The 21,347-nt window shown below is 46.0% G+C and overlaps 1 protein-coding gene across 2 annotated transcripts; it reads right to left on the reverse strand.

Moving 5' to 3' along the window:
- Positions 1 to 8,233: 8,233 nt before the first annotated feature.
- Positions 8,234 to 19,692, reverse strand: Nudt19 (nudix (nucleoside diphosphate linked moiety X)-type motif 19). 2 transcript variants are annotated; one of them, NM_033080.2, is made up of 3 exons: positions 16,203 to 16,977; positions 12,503 to 12,710; positions 8,234 to 9,172 (listed from the first exon to the last, which is right to left on the reverse strand). In NM_033080.2, exons 1-3 carry the CDS (start codon positions 16,851 to 16,853, stop codon positions 8,958 to 8,960), a joined length of 1,074 nt encoding a protein of 357 aa, NP_149071.2. In that variant the 5' UTR covers positions 16,854 to 16,977; the 3' UTR covers positions 8,234 to 8,957. The 2 variants fall into 2 exon arrangements, 1 of the variants encoding a protein (NP_149071.2); XR_391037.4 differs by having other exon boundaries at positions 8,239 to 9,172; positions 12,503 to 12,591; positions 16,203 to 19,692.
- Between the last annotated feature and the right edge of the window lie 1,655 nt (positions 19,693 to 21,347).

Raw genomic sequence — 21,347 nt, forward strand, 5'->3', positions numbered from 1 at the left:
CATTCAATGTGCAAAGCGCTTGTTGCCACATTCATATGAAGATGTGAGTTTGATCCCTAGATTCCATTTTTAAAAAGCTATGTTTGGTGATGCAGTCAGTCTCAGTGCCGGAAAGGAAGAAACAGAAACAGGCAGATCCATGGGACTTGATGACCAGCAAGCCTGACCTGCCTCATAAGCATCAGTGGGGCGAAAAGACAAGAAAAAGAAAAGTGTGGCTAGGTAGATGGTTCAGAGTGAGGAGTTGCTATGCAAACATGAGGACCTACCTGAGTTTAAATCCCTATCACCCATATAAAAAGCTAGGCATAGCTACAGATGCCTACAATCTCAGAATTCAGGTAAAGAGACAGATGGTTCCTAGGAGCTCACCGACCAGTCAACCTACTCAAAATGGTGACCTTCACATTCAGTGAGAGACCCTTTCTCAAGGGAGTCCAAGAGAGAGCCTATGCTGTCTGGCAATCTTGTGTTGAATTGTGAGAATGCACACGCGGATGTGTATCCATCCATATGTACGCGACCAAGGTGGACGGCTCCTGAGGGATGTCACCCAGGATTTTAGACCCACGGGAACAAGTGCATCCACACAAATAAGCCTGAAGAGGTAGGGTGGCTTACAGCTACAATCTCAGCAGGAGAACTAGGAGGCAGAAGTGCAGGTTTGAGGTCAGCCTGGACCTTGTCTCCAGAAGCAAAATACCAAACACATGGTTGATTTCAGAAGGACCACAAATATGTAGGCTCAGGAAGGAAGGTGGGAGGAAAACTTCTCTCTGCAGTGTAGAAAATCCATTTTCTTCTTTGGCTAGGTCCCATGTGCACCTATAGGATTGCACTTTATAATTTTTTCACATGGCTTATGGAAGCTAGAATGATTCTGAATGGTTAAGACTACTGAATTGTATATGAAGACACACTTCTGTAATCCTGACAATCCAGAGGCTGAGGCAGGAGGATAACAAGGCTAACCTACATTACCTATGTAAGTTCTAGGCCAGCCTGGGCAGCTTTGTGAGACACTGTCTCAAAATAACAATAACAATAATAGCAACAAAACAGCTAGAATAATTTTGGCTTTGTATTTTTGAGACAGGATGGCCTTGTATTTAGTCTTGGATGGCCTTGAACTCACAGAGACCCATCTACCTCGGCCACTCTCTTGAGTGTTAGGATTAAAGGTGTGTAGAGAGACTCACCAATAAACAACACCTGTCAATAAGAAAGCTTATGGCCAATGAGCTGAGGCAGAAAACAGGGGGTGAGACATCCAGCAGGGACAAAGAGGATTCTGGGAAATAGTGAGAGGTGTGAGGGATTCACCTGGAGCTCTGAGAAGGCTGTAACCAGCCACATATATGGACTCAGATTAGAACAAAGGGAGATTTGCCCTGGAACTCTGAGGAGGAGACAGATGTAAGAGGACAAGGAGAGGGAACCAGCCATGGAGCTGAACCCAGATTAGAATACAAGGGATAATAAGTTAAGAACAAGTCAGAGAATAAGCGAAGCTTATGGCCTAGGAATTTACTAGTAAATAGTCACAAATAGTCACAAAGTTCTTCTTTCTGGGGATTAAGTGGGCAGGAAGGGAGAACTTGGATTTTTTTTTTTTTTACAAAGATATGTGCTTTTGTAAAAAAAAAAATGATTTTTTGATCCATTGACTTGGATACAGTGATGTCTGCATCATAGCATCCATAGGTATTTTTCTGTTCCGTGTAACGTAAACATTTTATGGAACTATCAACTCTCTTCTCTCATATTCTTTCCTAGTCCTGCCATAGACACTTCTGTTCATGGAAAGAAATATAGAATTTTCATAAGTTTTACACGAGAAATCTGAGGGTCTTTTTTTTTTTAAACCAATCTAATGTTTAAGTTCACTTAAACATTGGCAGCCTTTTCTAGCCATATGTAATTAGTCAGACATACTGCTGATATTTAGTTAATTTCTACACATGTCGTCAGGGTTTCTACTGCACACTGCCATTTGAAGAGGTTACATGTTGTGTTGGATAGCTGGTTTGTTGGTTAAGAATACTTACTGCTCTTTCAGAGACCCTGGTGTACTGGCTAGTTTTGTGTCAACTTGACACAGCTGGAGTTACCACAGAGAAAGGAGCTTCAGTTGAGGAAATGCTTCCATGAGATCCAACTGTAAGGCGTTTTCTCAATTAGTGATCAAGGGGGAAAGGCCCCTTGTGGGTGGGACCATCCCTGGGCTGGTAGTCTTGGTTCTATAAGAGAGCAGGCTGAGCAAGCCAGGGGAGGCAAGCCAGTAAAGAACATCCCTCCGTGGCCTCTGCATCAGCTCCTGCTTCCTGACCTGCTTGAATTCCAGTCCTGACTTCCTTGGTGATGAACAGCAGTATGGAAGTGTAAGCCGAATAAACCCTTTCCTCCCCAACTTGCTTCTTGGTCATGATGTTTGTGCAGGAATAGAAACCCTGACTAAGACACCCGGTTAGGATCCCAGCATCCATATCAGGATGTTCCCAGACACCAGTAACTATAGCTTCAAGGGATCAAATGTTCTGTTCTGTCCTCTGTGGGTACCAGCAAACACACAGGTAAACATAAACATATGTACATACATATAAAATATAAATGTTTATTAAAAAGAACTTTAATTAATCTTTCAGTCTATGGAATTTTTTCCTATGGAATTTCTATACATGACTTTTTCTTAGAGATAGAGGATCTTCAGAGTCCACACACGTAGAAATGATTATTTCTATAGCTTCTACATGAGCCTGATACAGAATTATTATTAAGTATACAATCATCCCCCCATCAGCACTTCACATATACTGTCCAGCTATCCCAATACTGATTTTGGACTTTGTACTTACTTCTTTTTGTTTCTTAATACTTGGTTGTTTTATTTGTGTGTTACTTACTTGTTATCAGGGCAGGGTCTCACTTTCTATCCCAGCCAGGCTCTGAAATTACTGTGTAGACCAAGCGAATCTTAAACTAGCCTCAAACTCAGCATCCTTCCTGACTGAGCCTCTCAAGTTCTGAAATTACAGGTGTAATTGTATAATTACCATGTAATTACCACCCCCCCCCCCCGTGTGTGTGTGTGTGTGTGTGTGTGTGTGTGTGTGAGAGAGAGAGAGAGAGTCAGAGTCAGAGGTTGACATGGGATGTCTTCCTCTTGCCCTTTGCCCCTCTATTCCATATCTTTTGTTATTTGACCATTTCATATATGTATGTTCTACTTTTCTTTCCTTTACTCTGTTAAACAATGTGGTCCAAAGCAACTTAGAGTAGGAGAGGGTTTATTTGGCTCACAGGTCAAACAGTTCATCGCTGAGGGAAATCGAAGCAGGAACTGAACTCAGGAATGAAAGCAGAGACCATGATGGAACACGACTCAGTGGACTGCTTCCCCTACCTGCTCACCTAATTTCTTCTAAAGCCCAGGACCAGGTGTTCCAGATAGCACTGCCAAAAGTAGGCTGGGCTGTCATCCATCAACAAGCAATCAGGAGAATGCCCACCAACGTGCCCATAGGCCAATGTGACAGAGGCTAGTCCTCAGATGAGGTTCCCTTTTCTCAGTTGACAACCAAGACTCCCCAGCACATCCCATGCAATATATAGTTCTAAGGCCCATCCCCCTCCCTCTCCCCCTGCACCTCCTCTTCCCAGGAAATTCCCCTCTGCTTTCCTGTCTCTTGGGTTTGATCCACTGAGTTTACTTAGAGTCACCCACACGGGTGTGGGCAGGTGGTTATTTACTGGAGCATGCTCTATCACTGAAAACAACGGCATCACATCACCCAGCCACCATTGACTGCCGATAGTCCCTCAAGGAGGGCCCCTCCCCACCCATGATGAGATAGATGCTGACCGGTGCAGCTCACCCCAGTTTCAGTGAGTTCCTGAGTGGGATCCTGATGTCAGGCTCAGAACACATCATTTTGCTGCACATCCTTTGATGCTAGATTCTTTCTGCCGCTCTTGCACAGTGTTCGAGCCTTGGTGTTGTAAGTGTGGAGCTCTCCATCGCCTCTTGGTCTCTGCACTTTGGCCTGTATGGGTTTCTGCAATAACATTTCTCTGATGAAGGCTGGAGACTGAGCTAATATCGAATGGCAAAGCAGAGCTGGGGCTAATCTACCTTACTTTATGAGACAGGGTCTCTCAATGGGCTTAGTGCTTACTGCTTTGGCCTCAATGGCTGGTATTAAGCAGACCCAAGGATCTGCCTGTCTATATTTCCCTGGACAGGGGTGTACAGGAGACCAACATGTCTAATCTTACAGGGGTGTTAGGGATATGAACTCAGGTTCCCATGGTTGTACAGCAAGTGCTTTACCACTGAGCCATCTCCTCAATCCCTATACACGAGTTTATCAACCACATAGATGTATTAGTACCTAACTGGGCCTGATGGCAAAGCACTGTAACCCCAGCCATTCAAGAGGCTGGGGCAGGATGGTCACAACTTCAAGGTCAGCCTGGGCTACACAGTGAGTTCATGTCCAACCCAAGCAATTTTAGGAGTCCTGTCCCAGGATGAAAATTGGCTCCGTGCCACAAGGACTTGAGTTTGGATCCCCAGGACCAGTGTAAAATGCTGGAAGTGTTTGGCGAGTGCCTATAGTACCAGTGCTGGGAGGTAGAGACTGGCAGATCTCTGGAGCTCGCTGCTCAGCCCAGTCATGGTGAGCAGTACAGATTCAGTGAGAGACTCTGTGTCAAAAAAGTGGAGAGTGATTGAAGAAGATGCCCTAATGTCAACCTGTGGACTTGGCAGACTTGAATACACACACACATGCATGCACACACACACACACACACACACACACACACACACAAACGCTCACACGCATGTGTGCACACACAAACATAATTTTGTTGTTGTCGTTGGGCCTACTGTTGAGTTCATTTAGTCCCAATAGTTGAGAGTCGGAGGCAGGCAGATCCTCTGCATTTGAGGCTAGCCTGGACTACATAGTGAGTTCCAGACCAGCCAGGGCTACCAAATGAGACCCTGTCTGGAAAACTTTTATAAACAAAAAAATAAAAAAGGTCTGGTGATGTAGCTCAGTGGTAGAGCACCTGCCTAGAATCCACCAGGGAGAGAGACCCAGGCAGTCTATTGGATAAGAAATACCAAATGATATCTGGCTTGCTTGATGCGGCATGCCTTTAATCCCAGCACTCTAGAGGCAGAGGCAGGTAGATCTCTGTGAGAATAAAGAGAGAGAGAGAGAGAGAGAGGGAGAGAGAGAGAGAGAGAGAGGGAGAGAGAGAAAGAGAGAGAGAGAGAGAGGCTACAACTGATAAAAGTGATGAACTGGATCTGAACTCTAAAACAACTGTTCAGAGTATGAAGACGGCTATTATTTGGGGCTGCTGGAGCAGGCTGTTGCTCCAGGTGGGAAGTAATAACTTTCTTAGAATGTCTCCTTGGGGGAGAGACACGTTTCACTCAGATTAAAAACATCAGCAATGAGTTCAGCAAGCAATGATGCAAACCTGTAACCCCAGAACTCAACAAGCTGAGGCAAGAGGATCAGGAAGTCAAGGCCATCCTTGGCTACATAGCAACTCCAACGCCAGCCTGGGCTACATGAAAGAGACCTCAAGGCATGATGTGTGCACTTGTAATAATAGATCTCAGGTGGCATAGGCAGGAGACTACAACACAGTCTGGGAGTTCGAAGCCAGCCTGGGTCACATAGGGAGTCCCTCTCTCAAGAAACAGTCATACCTACATTATTATACCTTTTCTATGAAAAGCTAGTTATTATTATCTTAGACATCTCCTAAGATCACCAGGGAAGGCAGTGACTTCACAAATAGGTCAAGACTACTGTTCAAGCTCTCTTCTTAGCCAGGACGGAAACTCAAGGCGTGCCATCTGTCTCTTAGCCTCCTCGCTGACAGAACAGTGGCATGCACCGGGGTCCCTTCTAGCAGTGACACTTGGTGAGAATGAACACTATGACCAGTAATCTTAAGAATTTTGGTAGATTGAGAAACCACGTAGAATATTATTATCTATAGATCTCAAATCGGGATACATATCAGGACCTTCTACTTAAAACAACAACAACAACAAACCCAAAACCTAAATTTGGGGCCAGACAGATGGCTCAGCAGTTAAGAGTGCTTCCAGGGGACCTGAATTCAGTTCCCAGTGGCTCACAACCTCTAACAACTCCAATAAGGGAGTCAACACCCTCTTCTGAGCCTGTGGGGAACTCCACTTATTAGCATTCTTTCTAGGCTCTGCCCCAGTTACCTGGCTTGCTATAAAAGGGGCTGATTGGCCCATCCTTGATCTCTCTCTGCCCCTCCTCTCCCAGCTTCTCTCTCAATCCCCATCCCCCTACCCCCTCTCTCCTGGTCGGCCTTCTCCCCCTCCCCTCCTTTCCCCTCCCTTCCTCTCCCCTCCCCTCTCCTCTCTCTTTTGCTCTCTCTCTCTCCTTCTCTCTTCCCTTCTCACCCCCCCCCCACTTCCCACGCCCTAAACTCTATTCTATACAACACCCAGTCAGGTGGCAGGTGGCTGATACCTCAGGGGAAGGATGCCTCTCAGCAGGGGCCTGCAGAGGCAGAGGCACCCCTTCCCACCTCAGCATACCTTGCTCTAGCAAACATATCCTTGGCTCCTTTTTCTTTTTTATAAAACACGCAACTAATATGCACATACACCAAGGGACACATAAACATAGAGTTTAAAAAAAATCCATACATTTCATGTGTGTATGTGCGGCAGACACCTTTAATGCCAGCACTTGGGGAACAGAGGCAGGTGGATCTCTGAGTTTGAGGCCAGTCTGGTCTGTATGCAGAGTGAGTTCTAGGACAGCCAAAGCTACACTGAGGAACCCTGTCTTAAAAAGCCAAACCAACCAACCGACCAACCAAATACCTTGCACATATTAGGCAAGTATCTGCCTTAGCCTTCTTTTAAAATGTTTGCGGCAGGTTCTTGGGTCTTCAACTCCCTCTGTAACCTAGGCAGACTTTGAATGTTTGACTGTCCTGTCCCAGCCTTCCAAGTAGCTGGGATCACAGAGCTGTACCACTAGACCTTACTAGATTCTACCTCACGTCTGGTGACTCAACTCTCCTCTACACTGCAGGCTACCTAACTGTGCTGGCACACTGTCCACTAGATGGCACTATTTGCTCCTCAGCGGTGACAACTGATATTTTCAGACATAGCTAAAGTAACTGGAAAAGCATGAACAAGCTAAGAAGCACGGCTCTCTTTTAGTCCCCTAATGGGGAGTAAGTAACACACAGAGAGGGCTGGAGAGGTGTTTTAGCCATTGGAGTGCTTACTGCTCTTGCAGAGGACTTGAGTTTGGCTGTCTGCTTCACCAACTCCATTCCAGGGCATCCAGTGTGCTCTTCTGGCTTCCAAGCAGTGCACATAAACTCACACAGACAGCCAGCCAGACAGCCAGACAGCCAAATTCTTAAGGATAAAAACCACACGCGTAAGCTTTATGCTATACTTGCTTATATTGTGTCGGCAGGAACAGCAAGTCATTTGGTGAAAAGTGAAGCCCACTACAACACACAACACAAAGATCTACAAACAGAATTTGTGTCCTGCTGGTCTGGTAGCATATGCCTTTAGTCCCAACACTCAGGGGGGAAAAGTAGACAGATCGCACCAGTTTGAAGCCATCTGGTGTACACAGTGAGTTACAGGACAGCCAGGGCTATGCAGAGACTCTGTCTCAAACACACACATACACACACACACACCAGTACCCTATCATTTCTCACCTTTAGTCAATAAAGACCATTAATCACCCACATTAACCATATTAAATGTCAATTAAACATTCTCCAGCCTCATTAACTGCTACTTCATAAGCATATAACGGCTGATAAGTTTTATAGTGTCGGTGTGTGCATTAGGTGTGTGCGAGGACACAAGCACTGTGGCATCCGTGGAGGGACAACTTTGTAAAGTAGGTCCCCTCTTCACACCTTTGCACGGGTTCCAGGGGTCAGGCTCAAGTCGCTAGACATGCTCAGTAAGTGCCTTTACCTGCTGAGCCATCTCACCAGCCCGCGTTTTCTTATGACTTCCTGGCCTGACCTTAGTCTACAGGACACACACGCAGCAGGAAAGCAGTGTCCTTGTAAGGTATTCTCTGCCCTCCACACATGCTCCATGGTATGCACTCCTCTGCACACACACACACACACACACACACAAATAAATAAGTAGAATAAAAAATACAACTTGGATGTCAAAATGAATGTCATTTGGTTTTAATGCAAATACTGTATGTTAATTATCAAGTTGATTCTATGGCACGACCATGACATCCCCTTTGAAGGATGATCACTGTTTATTTATATTAACTTTCCTTACTGTGATCAAAAGCCCGACAGAAGAAACAAGGGACCTTCCTGGAGGCAGAAACCTGAGGCAAAGTCTGCTCGCATCTCCTCAGATGGAGAAACAAAGGACCCTGCTGGCACAGAGTTAAGACTCGATCCCTCAAGACCCTAGCTAAAGCCTGCCCCTCAGTTTTCACAACCTGCCAAAATGGCTACCAACCAGGGAGCAAGTGGGAGTCCTCTCACATCTGACCCTCAGCACTCTTTAACTAGGTATCTCGGAATCAATTCCTGCGAAAGTGTAAGAGAGCCAGGGCTCAGTCTCCACAGCGCACCAGGAAACCTGCTAACGCGTGGGACAGTTAGAGGATGGCAGGAGACCACTTTCCAATGTTCAACTAATAAAACAACTGTCGTGAAACCGTTCATCTTGGTGACAAGAGCTTTACTACTTCGTCCATTCTACATTTGGCTTGCTGTGCAGTCTGACAAATGGCAGAGGCTCCCAAAACACACATGACACAGGTAACACCTCATTGTGACTTTTATGGGTACATTCCTTAGATTTTTAGACAGGTTCAGTCAATCTTCATTATTTGCTAACAGTACATAAGTAGTGCGGCTTACAGGTGGGCAGTACATCTCTTATTCACTATGTAGTTCCTAGGGTACACGTGCTTATTCTCTGACGGAAGAGTCATGTAGATTTCGTACACATAGGGACTGTGGATCACAACTCGGTTAAGGACTTTGCCTTCCTTCACGATTTCTTCAGTCTTTTTGTCAGTAGACATATTCTTTTCCAAGAAGTCTGAGTCTTTCACATACAGCTCATCTCCTGAAAAATAGTAAAAATGTATTTCCGTAGAGCATTGTTTCATAACACACACACACACATATCAAGGACTTAAAGCAGTGTTTTTTGGATGTATTTCATGGTGAAGCTTAGTTGGTGTTTTTCTTGTTGCTTGTACTAAAATTTATTTTATTATAATCCATGTATATGTGTATGTGTGCGTGTATACTGCCTGGGGTGGGGACTGGGGACTGACCTCAGCTACTCTGAGAGCAGCAACACAGCCTCTAACCACTGGGACTGGCTGTTTCAGGTTTTTATTGTGGGGGGGAGAGGGAGGGGTATGTGGTGCATATATTCATGCAGGTGGGGGTCAGAGACCAGCCTGCTAGGGTTGGCTCTCTCCCTCTGCCAAGCGTGTGCATGATTACAGGCAAGGAAGCAGGAGGGCCAGAGAACCGCCTTGGTGTTCCTCCAGAACTTTCTGCCTTTTATCTCAGCTAGGATTCCTACTGGCCTGGAACTTTACCACTTAGGCCAGGATACTTGGCCTGTGAGCATCCAGAAATCTGCTTGTGTCCACCTCCCATCCTGCCACTGCAAGGCTGAGATCAGAGATGCCTATCACCAGACCTTCCTCTCTGCACCACTTCAGGGGACCCAAGCTCGGGCCTTCACACTTGCTAGCCGACCTTTTACTGACTTAGTCAGCTCTCTAGTCCTCTGTGTTGGATTTTAATATCCCTACATTATGCCTCCCTCCAAGATAAGCATTTGCTTCGGGCACATCAAAAATTGATGCCTATCGTGTTTCCACTGTCAGCTGTAATTATTTTATCATAGTTCAGCAGCACTGGGAATTAAAACTGAGGCCTTGATGCAGTTGAGGCAAGCACCCCACCAAGTCCCATGCCCAGGCAAGAGCACTTTAAGTTCTGAACTAGTTCATGACTCTCTTTATTAAATAGTAATATTAATGTTGGCCTTAGTAACAATGATTTTGATGTTTCAATACAAGTTTGTTCTGATAATCTCATGGCTAATCCATTTTTTTTGCTTAGTCTTAAAATTTTCCTTATGTACTTGCGTATGTGCGCAGGCGTGAAGGCCAGAAGTTGACACAGGGGGTCTTCCTCAGTCACTCTCCACCTTACGTTTTGAGGCACAGACTCTCACCAAGCCTGAAGCTCATTCATTTAATGAGACTCCTTGGCCAGCAAGCCTCAACAATCTCCTGTCTTTACCTGCGTAGCTGGGATTACAATGACCACCAGGTTGGCCTCTAACCTGGGTACTGGCAATATGAATTCACATCCTGTGCTTATACAGCAAGTACTTACTGGCTGAGCCATAGCATAATCACCAAGGTTAATTTAGATGAGTTATCACTTGTATTAAACTTGCTAGGGGTTGGAGAGATGGGTCAGGGTTAAGAACACTGGCTGCTCCTCCAGAGGACCTGAGTTCTGGTCCCAGCAGCCACATGACAGCTCACTACAACCTGTAACTCCAGTTCCAGGGAATTGATGCTCTCTTTTGGCCTCTGTGGATATTAAGCACATTGGTGGTACATGTACATACAGATAGGCAAACATTCATATACATAAAATAAGAATAAGTCTTAAACCCTGCTAAACTATCCTTCTGTAGGGTGAATAACAAATCTTATCAGTATTATCAGGTACTGAAGAGGCAGATATGAAATACTACATAGTGCTTAACCCCGAAACTGTCCAGTGTTTGCCAAACTATAACTCACCACCGACAATCTTTATAATTCAAATAAGCTGACAGTCTACAAGTTCTCATAATTTGAAATGAAGATGTAAAAGTGAGAAAATGCATGATTAGAGAATCGTGCCCATGCCTAGGAAATATATATATGCATAAATTCAGGATTTCTAGTTATAATAAACATTATGGGCTGGGCACAGTGGTATACCTGTGATCTCAGCAAATGGGTAATGAAGGCAGGAGGATGCCAGCCTGGGATAAACAGTAAGTTCTATGCCACTTAGTCTGAGATCTATATTAGAAATTTTCTCAAAAATAAATAAAAATAAAGACTATGTTTCCTAAAGTTCACTTGGACAAAACCATACAGCCTATAGTCATCTGAAATAAAGTATCTTAATTGAAGGACTGCCCAGATTATATGGGCCCGTGGAAGTATTGTCCTGATTGTTATTTGATACAGCCCACTGTGGGCAGCACCATTCCTTAGTCAGTGGGTCCCAAACTGAGTAAGAAAGTTAGCTAAGCACAGTTCTTTGTGAGCCAGCTAGCAAGTAGAATTCTCTATGGTTCCTGATGTATGCCTCTGATTGTGAAGTGAGTTTGTTGGTTGGAAGCAATGCTGTGTGTGGTAAAGCTTGAGGCCTGTTTTCAAGTTACTGCCCCAGCTTCTCTCAATAATGAACCATAACCCACAGTCTGACATAAACCTTCTTCCTCCCAAAGTTGTCTATGGTCATGGTATTTGTCACAAGAACAGACTCAAACTTAAAACACGTACATTTTATGATTCTGGCCTTCCCCTCTCCTCCCTCCGTTTTTTGAGACAGGGTTTCACTGTATAAGAGCCCTAATTGTCCCGGAACTCTCAACGTAGACCAGACTAGCCTCCAAATCACAGAGATCCACCTGTCTCTGCCTTCCAAATACTGGGACTAAAAAGCATGCACCACCACAGTGGAGTGACAGTGACCTTTTAATTACTATTCCACCAGGCACAGCAAACCTCGTAACTAAAGGCTAGAGCCTGTGATTGAGCAGTGGAAGGGAAAGGTGGAGCTTTTAGAGAGGGAGAAGAGAGGAAGGAGGAGAGGAGAGGAGACAAGGAGATGGAGGAGACAGGGGAAGATGGAGGAAGAGGAGGTGGAAGGAAGATGGAGCAGAACCATGTGGCTTGGAGAAGTCACAAGTAGCAATGGCTCTCATAGCTGGGGAACAGAGTAGTGCAGTGGTAAATCTGCCCAATCCTTATAAATATTGTAACTGAGTTGTCTGTTCTTTGCACGGGCTTATTGGGGTTGGAGATTTACTGCAACCCTTGACATTAAAGATTATGTCTGAGAACCACACAGCTGAACAACAATAAAAAAACAAACAAACAAAAACTTTAAAATAAAGAAGTTAAGAAAAAGATCCCTCAAAACTTGTCAGGAAGCATAAGCTTTTGTATTGGGCTGCATTCAGTTATCAGGGGGTGCATGGGGGTGGCCTATAAGCAGAGGTTAGCCACACCCACAGGCAGAGGCGACATAAAACAGGCTGTAACTCCTCCCTCTCTGCTGGGCAATGCTGCCAGAAAGCCTGGCTGTACCCAACTCGAATCCTAATGAACAGGAGTGCTATACTTCTCTGACTCACCTGGGAGAAGATGGATGGTGCCATCAGAAGTTAAAAGTATTATTGGCAGCCATTTCTCAGGTACTTCTGATGGGCGATCCGAACAAAATCTATACAGAGCAGAGAGAGAGGCAAAGTTTTCAAGTCTTCTCATTTCATAGAACTGTGGTGGTGCCAGCCAGATTTCTTTTGATAGGAAACATTCAGTTGCCTCTGATGGGGACAACCACTGTAAGAGACAAAGGGAGAAGCTTTGTAAGATGTATTGAGTCACCAGTCAGATCTGTGGTCGTTAGATGGGGATACAAGATCGATTTGATGTGAAAAACATTAACTTATCCAAAGGCCTTGCTAGAGCTCTCCGAGACAGCATAACTTTCAGAGGCCCAGACACTGCCATGTACCAATCGCCCTGCTTAGTCAGGAGGCTGAAGCAGGAAAATTGCTTGAGTCCAGGAGTTGAAGTCCTGCCTGGGTAAGATAATGAGGTCCTGTCTCAGAAAGAAAGAACCGGAGGCTAGAGAACTGCCTCAGTGGTTAAAAGCAGTTGCAGCTCTTCCAGAGGGCCAGAGTTGGGTCCCTAGCATCTACACAGGACAGCTCACAACCATCCATAACTCAAGTTCTAGGGGATCCAATGCTCTCTTCTGGTCAGCTGCATGCGTGTTAAACAAAAATAATCAATAACAACCAAATAATAAGTATAAATAACAACACTTAACAACAATAAAATGCCAATTAAAATATTAATAATTAGTAAATAAAATTCAAAAATCCTTTCAGTCACAAGAGCTAAACCCACACGTTACACAGCAACTCAATAAAATCTAATTTTTTTTTGGTTTTGTTTTGTTTTGTTTTTTCGAGACAGGGCTTCTCTGTGTAGTCCTGGCTGTCCTGGAACTCACTCTGTAGACCAGGCTGGCCTTGAACTCAGAAATCCGCCTGCCTCTACCTCCCAAGTGTTGGGATTAAAGGCCTGCGCCACCACTGCCTGGCAATAAAAATCTATTTTCAGACACCAAAAATGCCTAACTATAAGTAAGTAAATAAATATATAATAGAATGAAGTGAGCCCACCTATCTGCTTAAAGTCAATCCCAGTCCAAGAGCACTGGGGGAGACTAAGTAGCATCCAGGAGTCTTACTGACTAGAGCAGACTGGAGCAGACTGGGGCAGACTGGAGCAGACTGGGGCAGACTGGAGCAGAACTTGGAAGGCTCACTTAGTATCTGGTGAGCATGTGCCGAGAAGTTCTACCCAGAACTGAACTCCACAGCTCTACTGACTACTTACCTGGGCCTGATGACGCCCAGGGAAAGAGCAACTACCTGGGAGGTTGCTGACTAAATTCTTCATGCTCACCTGGATCCAAGACGTTTTCTAGTTTTCCCCAGCAGTATATTCCTGACAGAGGGAAAGCCTTTTTTGAATGTAAGGAGCTTTTCCACTCAAGTGAGCAGGAATAGAACCACAGAATAGAACGTCAGGGAAATGAGCCCCAAGGATGAATGCTACTGTGGACCCACTTGCAAACCATTTTAAACACACCTCAAAAGGGTAAAGTCCATCTCTAATAACTTAACTGCCTTCCGGGGAGAGTGCAACACTAGTTAAGAGAATAGAACAAAACCCTGCATCCAGCGACCTAAAAACAATGCTAACATGCACTCAAAAACTTCAGAGCATGCTGACGTCAAGCGCAGGGAAATGCAGTCCATAACTAAAATGCATGCACATGCATAAAATAAAATCGTTTGTTAAAAAGACAAATTTAGGGCTGGAGAGGTGGCTCAGTGGTAAAGAGCACTGACTGCTCTTTCTAAGGTCCTGAGTTCAAACCCCAGAAACCACATGGTGGCTCACAACCATCTGTAGTGGGATCCGATGGCCTCTTCTGGTGTGTCTGAAGACAGCTACAGCAAGAGTACTCATATACATAAAATAAATAAATAAATCTTTTAAAAAATGATGAAGTTAAAAACAGGGTCAAAGAGAAGCTCAAGGACAATTTTTACTACAGTTTAAGAGCACAAAGCTATAGATCTCAGCAGGTGCTAGCAGAAGGGAGATGGGGTGGATAGAGAGAGAGAGAGCTATGCTTTAAGTGGTCACCTGGTGGACGGGGTTAGCAGAGTAGCTTTAGAGAATGTCTGGGCAAGCACACCCAGGCTTTGGACAGTACTTCAAGGAAAGGATGAAAAAGGCATTTGTGAGTGACTCAAGAGAAGCAGGCAGGTCTGCATCCTCCATCACAGAAGCTCTGTAAGTATCTGTACCAAGAGGCCCCTGAGAGGAAGTCTAGGTTATGGCAAACTGACAAACTCCTGTTCTCAGCAGTTCCATTGGTCCAAAGATGTAAAGGAACTATCAACATAATAAAATAAAAAGGAAAAAAATTCAAAAAAAAATTAAATTAAAAAAAAAAGGAAAAAATTCGCTTTATAGTTAGTTACTTTTTATTCATGTATTTTTGCCTGCTTAGAAATCTGTACACCAGATGAGGGCCAGAAGGGGGCGTCAGATCCTCTAGTACTGAGGTTACAGGCAGCTATAATGCTTCCAGAAATACTATTTACAGTTGATATTTCATTTAAAAAAAAAAAAAGCAAACTTAAACAATTGAGCTGGGTGTGGCAGCACACGCCTTTAATCATAGCATTTAGGAGACGGAGGCAGTCAGAACTCTGAGTTCAAGGTCAGCATGGTCTACAGAGTCAGTTCCAGGACAGCCAGGGCTACAGAGAGAAACCCTGTCTCAAAAAAACACAATCAAATATTAAAAAGCAAAAAAACAGCCATTGAGTTTACTCAATTGGAATACTGAGAGGAAAAGGTTGAAATGAGTGAACGAGGCATCCAGGTCCAGTGGGAGGCCAAGCTGTCCAACATATGTGTAACTGCAGGTACAAGAAACAGGGAGTGGCGCGAGAGACTGGCTCAACTGAGATCTGGAGAGGAAGCATCCCGCAGAAGGCCTGAGTTCAGTGCCCAGCACCCATTCAAGGTAGCTCACAACCTTCCTCAACTCCTGCTCCAGGTGATTAGACACTTCTGGCATCAATGGGCACCTGCACTCACGTGCATATACTCTCACACCAGAACACAACTTAAAATAAGTCATTTTGTTTATTTTACAAAAAGGAAAATAACGGGCAGTTGAAAACATTTTTTTGCATAAATAAAAGATGAACTTGAAGCGGTGGCACACTCAAGACCTCGGGTCCTAGGCCTGAAGCCTAACTAACTGTGCCTGGTGCATTGCAAGTGACACGAAAAAGAAAGGGAGGGAGGGATGGAGGGAGACAGACAGACCAACTCGCGCGCGCGCACACACACACACACACACACACACACACACCTACCACGCGTGCGCATGCAGAGAGAGAAAGGGGTTAGAAAAAGGAGAAAGATGGAAAGGGAAAGGAGAGAGAAAGCGAAAGACGAAGGAAACGGGAACAGAGAAACAGGAAGAGATGAAGAAGGAAGAAGAAAGTTAATGACTGAAATCCTATAATGTGTTCTAGAAACCCGAATGAAAACGATTTAGGGCATGAAGTGAATTGGGAAGTGTCCAGAACAGGCAGTTGGGAGCATTGCCGCGCCCCCGCTTAGGGTGAGAGTTGAGTCCTTGAGAGCCTAAAGCAAGGTCACGCACGTGCGCCTTTGGTCTGGGGTAAGGCTCAGCGCATCCCGGGGGGCGGGTCCCGCGACCCCTACCTGGTAGCCCACCACCTCGGCCACGTCGGGCTCCACGCGCGGAATGTCGCGCAGGCAGCACAGGAAGAAGGTGGTGTCGAAACGGCGGATGGTTCGCCCATACGGGGTGAGCCATCCGCCCCAGTCGTGCAGCGCCCAGATGTCAGGCGTGCAGTCTAGGTGCGCACACAGCTGGAGGAAGCAGCGCGGGTCACTGCGCACGCGCGAGCGCCATTCGGCCAGGCCGGCCGGAGGCGACAGCGCCTGACTGGGCTCCTGAGAAGCTGGAGCCGCGTCCCGCGGCCGCAGGAGCAGCACCCCCGCCTCCTCGAAGGCTTCGCGGATGGCACAGATGCGCAGCGCTACGTCATCGGGCAGCGCCGCGGGGTCCGCGTCGCCGTGGGACAGCCCGGGGAAGGGGGGTTGCCGAGGGGGCTCCGGGCCTAGGCCGAAGCGCGGCGGCGTGTGCCGAGGCGCGAACAGACGCACCCAGTCGGGTGAGCTGTCGGCCGCGTCCAGCACGCCGCCCGGGAAGACGTGCGCGCCGGGCAAGAAGCGCTGGTTTTGTGCTCGCTGGAGAAGCAGCAGCCGGAAGCCGGCCGGGCTCGAGTGGGTCCAGCCTGCTGCCAACATCACGGTGGCTGCCCGCCGCCAGCTGCTCGAGCTGCTCATGGCCGGCGTCCTTCAGATCCCCCTTAGGAAGTGGCCGGGTCGTAGAGTGGTGTCCAGAAGCCCTATAAATGTTGAGGGCCTGAAAAATCCGGCCTGGCGGCTTCCGGAGGTTTACTTGTGGGAGGAGCGTGATTCCCGCGCCAGAGCACCTCCTCGAATGCCCTGCGCTTCAGTCAGGGTCATTCTCGCCCTGTCACAGCCCTGTCACAGCTGCTGCAGTCACCAGCCAGCCTCTGGGAGCACGGGTGCCAGTGTGGAGTGGAAAATAATTTCTAGTTGTGAACCTTTCCCACTAAACGCAAACGACTAGGACTTTGTCCCCTACGCTGGCCTGTTGCCTGTATAGGAGGTTCCAAGGTGTCTGGAGCTCTCTTGAACCATGCTAATAAACGAATGGGTGGATCAGATGCCAAGTTAGACTAACTACTCTGTAGTTTGAATGTCTTTGGCTAGTCCCTGTCCCTTGGGGTAGTCTGTCTTAAGTTGTAGATGTTGTTATTGCCTGAGCACCTGAGGATCAGGGAAAATTATCTTAGTGTGATTAGTTCTCTTTCTACGTGGGAGATGTTTAATCCTAGACTAGCAATGCTTCCCCCTCCTCTCCAACCTTTTTTCCTTTTTTCTTTTTCTTTTTGTTTTTGTTTCTTGTTTTGTTTTGTTTTGTTTTTAGACAGGGTTTCTCTGTGTAGCCCTGGCCGCCCTGGAACTCACTCTGTAGACCAGGCTGGCCTCGAATTCAGAAATCTGCCTCCCAAGTGCAGGGATCAAAGACATGCGCCACCACTGCCTGGCTTCCTCTCCAACTTTTAAGTGGCTGGAGGACTTGCACTTCTATTTTGTTTTTTGGAAACAGCTTGTTTCTGTCTCCCTTTTTGCAGCTCTCTCTCAGTCACCAACTCTTGTAAATCCCATCCTAACTGATCACATATTTTTAGGGTTTCGGATGAGTTAGGCTGTATTCTTGGGGCTATAGAGATGTTTTTTGTTAGTTTTGAGAAAGTATTATTATGTAGTCTTGCTTTTTTGGGAACTTGCTATGTAGACGACCAGGCTAGCCTTGAACTCACAGAGATCTATCTGCTTGTCTCTGCCTCCCCAAGTCTAGGACTAATAAAGGTGTGTGCCAGCCTCATCATTTTGCAGTTGACTTTGGTTATTTTTAATGTTAACCTGTCTAAAGATGGAGCTGTCTGTGTACTTACTGCATCTCCAGAAACAGAAAATGGGGCCACAGGTTGAGAAGTATCTGCCCTTAGTAAGATAACCTGCCGCCGCCGTCTATCTGTGAGCCAACAGACTACCCTTGTCTAAACTGATGCTCTTGGCACTGACACGGGAAATTTGAGCTGAAATTTATTCTAAATCTATTATAGAGCCCAGGTGTCATTATGGGAACTTTTTTTTTTACACTTATTACTTACTTATGCAAGTGCCATTGAATGCATGTGGCGCCCAGAAGACAATGTATGTCCTGGGTCATCAGGTTTAGCTGCAAGTGCCATTACCTGCCTCCTGCCCCTTCCCCCAGCCATCTCACCAGCCCCCTACATTAAAAAAAAAAAATCCTCTTTCCTCCAAGTGGTAACAGGATGATTCCCGTGTCTTTAAAGGACATACTGACAACTGTACAGTGACTCAGATGTGTGGGCCTGGCCTGGAGGCTATAGAATGTACTAGGCAAGAAACAAAAGCTTCAATGAAAAGAATGGTAATAGAATAGGAAAAGGGGACTGGTTTAAAGTGCATTTGGGAAATAGACAACACAATGTGGTACTTGACTGACTATGCAGAGCAATGGATAGGAAGGAGTTAAGTTCTGACTTAAGAGGCTGGTGACCTTCCCAGAGTGATAATATTATGTGTGAGACACTGCAAGCTTTGTCAGTATACTTGTGTAATACTTGCCAACGCCAATAAGGTTAAAAAGTTACTACTACAGATGCCTAACCTGTTACACAAGAGATTAAACTTTTTCAGGAAGGGCACATTCACTAAAATGGCTCTGTGGTTTTGTGACCCTTAGTGTTTGGTTTGATAGCAGCAGTCTTGTTCCCAGATTCTGGCCACTCTAGAACAAATCAACCAAGGCCTGGAGTACAAAGCGAAGCAGCAGACGTGGTGCTCATGCATTTATTTTTGTAGTGCTAGAGGGTCATAACCACACCTTTGGCTGTGCTAGGCAAATATCGCACCTCTATACGGCATTACTGTGGTAATGCCTGTGGTTTTCTGAGACAGTGCCTGACGGTGTAGGCCAAGACGGCCTCATGCATCTGATTGTTCAAAATCAGCCTATGGAGTCCTAATGTGCATCTGCACAGTCAGAAAGAAGCTGGGTTTTTCATTTATTTGTGTGTGTATGTGTGTGTGTATTCGAGTGTTTGAATTGCACAGAAGTCCATGTGCCTTCAGAGGCTAAAAGAGGTGTCTGATACCCATGGACCTGAAGTCACAGGAAATTATGAGCTGCCAAAGTAGGCTCTAGGAACTGAACTCAGGTCCTCTGTAAAAGCAACAAGCACTCTTGACCACAAGCCATTGCTCCAACCCAGAAACTGAATCTTAACCATCTCCAAAGCCAGCTCACCACCATCGCTGTCTGCTCCGTAGGCTTTGTAGTGACGCATTACCATCTTCATGAAACCAGAGATGAAATCGCGTTCTGGATTGTAGCCAAGAATCCAAACAGAAGCAAGGAATTGAACCTCAGCATCAAGAGAGATACAAATACAGAGCTAAGCTTCCAAGCTCAGGGAACTAATCATGTACTAACTACTCCAAACCATCGTGACTTAAAACAATAAGCATTTGTTATCCCTTCTGTGGATAAAGAATTTGGGAAAATTTGGTTGAGTGGCTTTGACTCCGTGTCTCCCCTATGAGACTTGGGTTAGCATGTCATCCAGGGCCTGACTGGGCTCAATAGATCCCGTTCCTTAATGAGTCACATGACTGAATTACCACATGGGGCTTTTCCATTTGGCAGCCTGGCTATCAGAGATTTGTTGGCTCTGGTGTCTCTACAGAAGTTACACTCTGTAGAGGAGTGGTTCTGATCCTTTGATTTAATTGGGGTATCTGTGCTTACTGTGTTTGCTGAAGGTCCTTGCCCTCAATTGGTTTTTGATCTATCAACAAAGATGCCACTGGCCAATGACTGGGTGGAAAGAAATAGACAAGACTTTTAGGTTTCTACAGGCTAGGAGAGAGGAGGGGGCAGAGGAGGAGAATTGAGCTACGTGGGGGAAAGAGTAGGAACAGACTTGGAGCTGCAGGGGAACTTTTCCAAAATGTAGGCGGAAAGGGAAAACAGCCTATGGAAAGACGGCCTGAAAGTGTCTTGGGTAGCAAGAAGGTAACTGGGCAACTGAGCTGAGGGCAGACTTAGAGGTGTTGAACTATGTTGGTATTCTGTCTGGACTTCACCCCCACAGTTACCTGGCAGTAGCCAGGTATGCTCCTCCCCAGTTACCTGGCAACTGCCAGGGAGGCCTGGCCCACTATAAAAGGGGCTGCTTGCCCCCTCCCCCCCCTCTCTCGTTCTCTTACTCTTGTCTCTCCCTTGCTCCTTGCCTCTTGCTCCCCCTCTCTCCCCCTCCTTTTCCCCCCTCTCCCCACATGTCCATAGCCGGCCTCTACTTCTCTACTCTCTCCTTCTCTCTGCCTTTCTCTGCCTTTACTACCCTCTTAACTCCCCTCCCCATGCCCTAAATAAACTCTATGCTATACTATACTGATCGGTCATGTGACTGGTCCCTCAGGGGGAAAGGAATGCCTTGACATGGGCCCGCCAAGACATCCCCTTACCTCACACCTCACCAGGACATATTCTTATATTTCTTTCTCCTTTTATGATCATAACAAGCTAGGAGTCAAGGTAACTGGGCAACTAAGGTAAGGGCAGATTTGCAGGTGTTGAACAAGGAGTAAAGAAAGGTAAGGTCACGCTAGCCAAGGGAGGCTTAGAAGAGCCCAGCCATTGAGCCAGTAAGGCAGGTTAAAAATGAGCTAATGTAGCTGGGCAGTGGTGTCACCCGCCTTTAATCCCAGTACTTGAGAGGCAGAGGCAGGCCGGTTTCTGAGTTTAAGGTCAACCAGGTCTACAGAGTGAGTTCCAGGACAGCCAGGGCTACACAGAAAAACCCTGTCTCAAAAAAAAAAAAAAAAAAAAAAAAAAGCAAATGTATGTGTAAATGTGCAGATCCAAGATAGCTTCTGGGTGGGTGTGTACCTGTGAGCTCAAAGCCGTATAGCCAAAACTACCCACTACAACACTTCATTAACCCTACTGTTACATCAGTCTAATAACAGCTAGTAACAGGAAAGAAGGAGGTATCTGGGGTCATCTTGGAGGCTGGCTACCACAGTGAACTGAAAACAATGAGGCTGTCTAGCTTGTTACCCTCAGCAGTGAGGGTTAAACCCAGAGCTTCCCCAATTCGAGGCAAGAATTCTACCACTGAACCACAACTCCAGCCATAGCCATCTAAATAG

This window comes from Mus musculus, chromosome 7 (assembly GCF_000001635.26).
Source record: "Mus musculus strain C57BL/6J chromosome 7, GRCm38.p6 C57BL/6J".
In the NCBI taxonomy this organism is placed as follows: domain Eukaryota; kingdom Metazoa; phylum Chordata; class Mammalia; order Rodentia; family Muridae; genus Mus; species Mus musculus.